General features: G+C 36.2%; 1 protein-coding gene across 1 annotated transcript; it reads left to right on the forward strand.

Annotated features, from left to right (window-relative positions):
- Positions 1-1,473: 1,473 nt before the first annotated feature.
- LOC131641723 (uncharacterized) lies at positions 1,474-4,982 on the forward strand. Its single transcript, XM_058912025.1, has 2 exons — positions 1,474-3,433; positions 3,535-4,982. Exons 1-2 carry the CDS (start codon positions 1,672-1,674, stop codon positions 4,980-4,982), a joined length of 3,210 nt encoding a protein of 1,069 aa, XP_058768008.1. The 5' UTR covers positions 1,474-1,671.
- The last annotated feature ends 1,125 nt before the right edge of the window (positions 4,983-6,107 follow it).

Below are 6,107 nucleotides of genomic sequence, written 5' to 3' on the forward strand. Positions count from 1 at the left end.
CCTTTAGATTAAATGACAGTCAATTTAATACAATATAAATTGATTTGTCTATTTGTAAATGATAATCACTTTACTAACAATAGAAATTGATTTGTCTAGTTGTTATTGATAGTCACTTTACTAACACTACTAAAAATAAGACATTTGGTTTCAAGATTTTACATCAGGTATTAAGATAATTGATGGGAAAAATATTTGTCAAAGGATTTTACATCAGGTATTTAACTCAAATGATGGAAAAAAAATTTGATTTAGTGATTTTACATCAGACATTTAACTCAAATGATGGGAAAAATAACGCGGTGGCAAACTTGTAATTAAAACGAAAATGGGTTATAAGGTCTTTCCAATCGGTGCTAACACTAACCGATGGGAAAAGTTTGTTAACGTGGCGTTTGCATCAGCCCATATTTCCACCGATGGGAAAAGTTGGTTTGCTAACTGGACTTTTACATCGGCCCAAATTTGCACCGATAGAAAAATCCCTCTTTTTCACTAAAACCCTAGCCTCCTTTCTACTAAAACTCAAACATTTCTTTTTTCTTCTTTCTTCACCGTGACTGAACCCGCGACCGCCAAACTCCAAACGCCAAACGCAAAACGCCGCACAGCTCTCACCATGACTGAACCCTCGACCGTTCTCCGCCGTGACTGAACCTGCGACGGCCGCAACCGTTAGCTGTTGAACCTGCGACCGTTCTGCGCCGTGACTGAACCTGCGACGGCCGCAACCGTTCGCTGTTGAACCCGCGACCAACCAGCCACCACCAAACGCCGTCATATCTATCTTCTCCGGTATGTTTTCTGTAAACCCCTTTCTACTTTGTATCTTGTGGTTTATGTTCAAAACCCTTTCTACTCTTCTGTATCTGGTGGCTTATTAAAAAAAACATTAGAAAGAAAGTATCATTTTTACTGAACCATTGGTCAAATTTGTACCATAAATTATCTCGACCCAACCAGTCTTCTTCGAAGGGACGCAACATAAAAATAGGAACATGGATTTGCATATTTGGTTGTTCCCGTGAATTTATACCCACACATTTATAGTATCAGTTGTTCCCGTGAATTTTATTAATATATTCGCCTTGATTGTGAAACCGTTTTAATCGATTTGTGTTGATGCACCGTTAATCAAACTGCTATAAAGATTAGAAATTTGATTGGGTTAGTGTGAAGATGATGATTTTTTGTTGTTGTGGTGGTGTTGTTTAATTGTGTATACTGCTGGAAATTCCATGTGTGTTGTTGATTTGTTTCAAGTGTCAGTTAGATGAGTTGTTCACAGTCCAAGTTTACCTACATGACAGTATGGTTTGTGATTGGAAAAAGTGTGATTAAAATAGACTCAATGCTGAAAATTGGTTTGAATATTTGTCTTGATGTTAATTAAGCAACTAATGGGGGTACTGTGTTGAGCTTAATTGGGAAATATTAACATTGGTGTTTGTTTTGGGAGTATTTGAAATCATGTGTAAAATTACTTTTCTCTCGTTGTTATTTTTTATATAAAAACTATACTTAGAATTGATTCTAAGTATTAATTAAAAGAATACTTTAGTGAGCCTAAAGTGTCGTACCTCATAACATATGCTATAACAATTATTTGATATTATATAAAAACTATACTTAGAATTTATTCTAAGTATTAATTAAGTTTACGTTGTAGGTATGGATCGTAGTTGGATGAGAGCTAATCGATTAAGTGATGAGTACGAACATGGGGTGATGGAATTTCTAGAGTTTGCTGAAAGTAATGCTAAAAAAGATCTTCCTCCTCCTAAAAGTAATGCTGAAGATAGTCACCCTACGCTATTTTTCTGTCCATGTGTTCGTTGTGCAAATAAAGAACCAAAACTTAGTAAGGAAAAAATCATGGATCATCTAATTTGTGAAGGGATTTGTCAAAACTATACAAAATGGATATGGCACGGTGAAGTGGTAGAAAATTCAAATGTGTCCCAAAGAGATAATGTTAGTGTAGAAATGGATGATCGTCTGGAAGACATGATGTGTGATATTGGACAAGATTCGTTTAAGAGGGCACATGCGTATGATAGTTTATGCAATGACAAGGATACACCTTTGTACCCGGGATGCACAAATTTTACACGTTTGTCGGCCGTGTTAAAATTGTTTAATCTGAAGGCAATTAACGGGTGGACAGACAAAAGTTTTACCGAATTGCTTGAACTGTTGACGCAAATGCTTCCAGAAGGTAACGTACTGCCAAGTCGTTATTACGAGGCGAAGAAAATATTGTGTCCGATGGGTTTGGAGTATGAAAAGATACATGCATGTCCTAATGATTGCATATTATACAGAAAAGAGTATGTAAACTATAACCATTGTCCGAAGTGCAAGGCGTCACGCTACAAAAAGAGACATGGTGAATCTAGTGATGATGACGAGGTCAAAAAGGGTCCTCCCGCGAAAGTGGTATGGTACCTACCAATAATTTCAAGGTTCAAGAGATTATTCGCTAATGCAAACGATGCAAAGAATCTTAGATGGCATGCAGAAGAAAGAAAATGTGATGGACAAATCCGCCATGTAGCTGATTCTTTGCAATGGAAGAAAATAGATTCTTTGTTTCCAAATTTTGGCAAAGAGTCGAGAAACCTTAGACTTGGACTTTCTACTGATGGAATGAATCCGTTTGGTAATCTAAATACTAACCATACTTCTTGGCCAGTTCTTCTGATGATTTACAACCTATCTCCTAGGTTGTGCATGAAGCGTAAATACGTGATGTTATCCATGATGATTTCGGGCCCAAAACAACCAGGAAACGACATAGATGTTTATCTAAGTCCACTGATCGATGATTTAAAAGTGTTGTGGGAGGAAGGGGTGGATGTTTTCGATGCGCATTCTGGTGAACAGTTCAATATGCGTGCCATGTTGTTTTGCACCATCAACGATTTTCCGGCATATGGCAATTTGTCTGGGTATAAAGTTAAAGGGCATAAAGCGTGTCCTATATGTGAAAAAGACACGTGTTACCATCAGCTTGAAAAAGGAAAGAAGACTGTTTATCTCGGGCATCGAAAATTTCTAAATCGTTATCATCCATATCGTAGATTGCGGAAAGCTTTCAATGGGGAACAAGAGTATGGTGTTGCTCCAAAGCCCTTAACTGGAGAGGAAGTTTATCAACGACAACAGGGCATTACTTCTGTTTTTGGAAAGTACCAAAAGCGGCCTATTGCGAAAAATATATGGAAAAAGAGGTCGGTTTTCTTCGATCTTCCATATTGGTCTAGTCTTGAGGTAAGACATTGTATTGATGTGATGCACGTGGAGAAAAATGTATGTGATAGTGTAATCGGAACACTTCTCAACATTCAAGGCAAGACAAAGGATGGTATTAATGCTCGTCTAGATTTAGGCGTGATGGGTATACGAGAAGAGCTAACTCCACAATATATAGGTACCAACTATGTGTTCAAATTAAGCTATCATTACCTTTTGATGTTAAAATATCATGTTCATAACTTAATTGTTGAAATTCTTGATGATAACATTATGTAGGTAACAAGACGTATTTGCCTCCTGCCTGCTACACTTTGTCGAAAAAAGAGAAAACAAGTTTTTGTGAGTGTTTAGAAAGTATCAAAGTGCCACATGGTTACTCATCAAATGTCAAGAGGCTTGTATCGCTTAAAGATCTCAAATTAGTTGGCTTAAAATCTCATGACTGTCATGTCTTAATGCAACAACTACTACCAGTGGCTATTCGTGGGATATTGCCTAACAATGTTAGGAAGACTATAACTAGGTTGTGCCTGTTTTTCAATGCAATTTGTTGCAAAGCCATTGATCCATTAAAGTTAGAAGATTTGGAAAATGAGGCTGCAGTTATCTTGTGCCAATTAGAGATGTTTTTTCCTCCTTCATTTTTTGACATTATGGTTCACTTGATTGTTCATCTAGTAAGGGAGATTAGATTATGTGGTCCAATTTTTTTACGGTGGATGTATCCAATAGAGCGATACATGAAGATCCTAAAAGGGTATACCAAGAACCCACACCGTCCGGAAGCATCGATTATTGAGAGGTACATTGCAGAAGAAGCAATTGAGTTTTGTTCTAACTATTTGTCGGAAGTGAATGCTGTAGGGGTTCCCAAGTCTCGTCATGATGGAAGATGTGAGGGTGTGGGTACACAAGGTTTAAAGATCAAGAGCTTAAGTATTGATGTGGTTGTTCAAGCGCATTTGTATATATTGAATAACACGGATGAAGTTCAACCTTACTTATATGCTCACAAAAGCATCATAAAGAAAAAGTACCCCAAGATGAGTGAAAGAGGGTTGTTAAAAGAGCATAATAAGAGTTTCTCTAAGTGGTTTAAAGAAAAAATTGATGGTGATGATAGTGCTTCAAAAACAATTAAGTGGTTGTCCTATGAGCCTAAATGCAACATAATAACTTGGAGTGGATATGATATTAATAAAACTTCCTTTTATACAAAGGCAAAGGATGACCGTAGTACCACACAAAATAGTGGGGTTATGATTGTGGCCGAGTCCATGCACTTCTCTAGTGCTAAAGATAAAAACCCGGTTATGGCATCTACACCCTACTTTGGGGTGATTGAAGAGATTTGGGAAGTTGATTATGTTGTGTTTAAAGTTCCTGTATTTAAATGCAAATGGGTTGATATCAATAGTGGTGTAAGAATTGATGAATTTGGAGTTACATTGGTTGATCTTAGCAAGTTAGCTTATGCGGACGAACCTTTCATCATGGCATCTCAAGCAAAACAAGTTTTTTATGTCACAGATCCTTGTAATAAAAGGTGGTCAGTTGTTCTACAAGGAAAGGTGCATGATAGTGATGAAAATCAAGATGCGAATCTTGATATTTCCGAAACTCCTCCTCTCTCAACAAATGTGCCTACCTTCATTGAAGAAGATGTAGAGGATGATGTGCATGCTATTCGCATAGATCATGAAGAAGGGATATGGGAGAACTAGTAAGGTGTTTTTTATAAGTTAATTCGACATTTATTTGATTTCTAATTGTTTTAATTTTATGCCTAATTTTATGTTTAATCGTTTTTATCTCGTGCTTAATTTTATGTCTATTTGTTTTTATCTTATGTTTAATTTGATTTCTAATTATTTTATTTTTGTTTAAACAGATACATGGCTGATTCAACCGAGAAGTCCTCTTCATCCGGTAATCCTAATAAAAAAAGAGTTAGAGGTCCAACTATGATGACACAAATTAACAAAGTTCATCAAACGGGTGAAAAGATAAAGGTCGAGTTTGATCAAAGAACTTATGAATGTACTGGTGTTGGTAAAAATGCTGCAAATTTTAAGAGTTACATAGCATCTCTTGCTCGGCAGAAATGTTCTATTTTGAAAGATGAGTGGAAAGACATAGAAAATGGAATAAAAGACGCTATATGGGTTGATGTTCAGGTATTTTAAATTCAATACTTTATTATATTTTATAATCACATATATACTAACATATGCCATATACTGTATATGTAGATTCATTTCACTATTCCAGATTGGGGTGTTAAAGACAAGGATGGTAAAATCAAGGATCCGTTGAAGAAGGAATGGATTAAATATGCAGGAGAGAGATGGAGAGGTTTTAAGACACAACTCACAGACGAGTATGTTAATAATCCCAAAAAAGATCTCGCTCCTGCATATCTCAGGTATAATTTTATTAATAAAGAAGTATGGGAAGAGTTTCTAAAGTCTCGAGATACCCAAGAATTTAAGGTTAGTAAGAGTTATATTTGAGTTTTTTTTAATAGCATTTTTATTATGTTTAGTGGTAACTGTTTGATTTTATAATTAATAGGAAAAAAGTCGAAAGGGTAGAGAGAATGTGGCTAAGAATGTATACCCACATGTATTATCTCGTGGAGGGTATCGCATGCTCGAGGAGACAATTAAAAATGAAAGGATATCATCAAGAGATGATTCTACATTAGATGATAATGGTAGTCCATCTCCACCGTCACGCCATGAGTTATGGAAGAGAGCACGACAAAAGAAAGGAGGAGAATACACATCAGAGTCTACACAAGCTGTTGCGGAGAAAATTGTAAGTAAAACTTGAATTTGAAATATATT

This window comes from Vicia villosa, unplaced genomic scaffold (assembly GCF_029867415.1).
Source record: "Vicia villosa cultivar HV-30 ecotype Madison, WI unplaced genomic scaffold, Vvil1.0 ctg.003998F_1_1, whole genome shotgun sequence".
Lineage (NCBI taxonomy): Eukaryota > Viridiplantae > Streptophyta > Magnoliopsida > Fabales > Fabaceae > Vicia > Vicia villosa.

Coding starts and splice junctions, on each gene's coding strand:
- LOC131641723 (XM_058912025.1), top strand. CDS start 1,672: ATGGATCGTAGTTGGATGAGAGCTAATCGATTAAGTGATGAGTACGAA. Junction 3,434..3,534: donor GCTAACTCCACAATATATAG/GTACCAACTATG, acceptor AACATTATGTAG/GTAACAAGACGTATTTGCCT.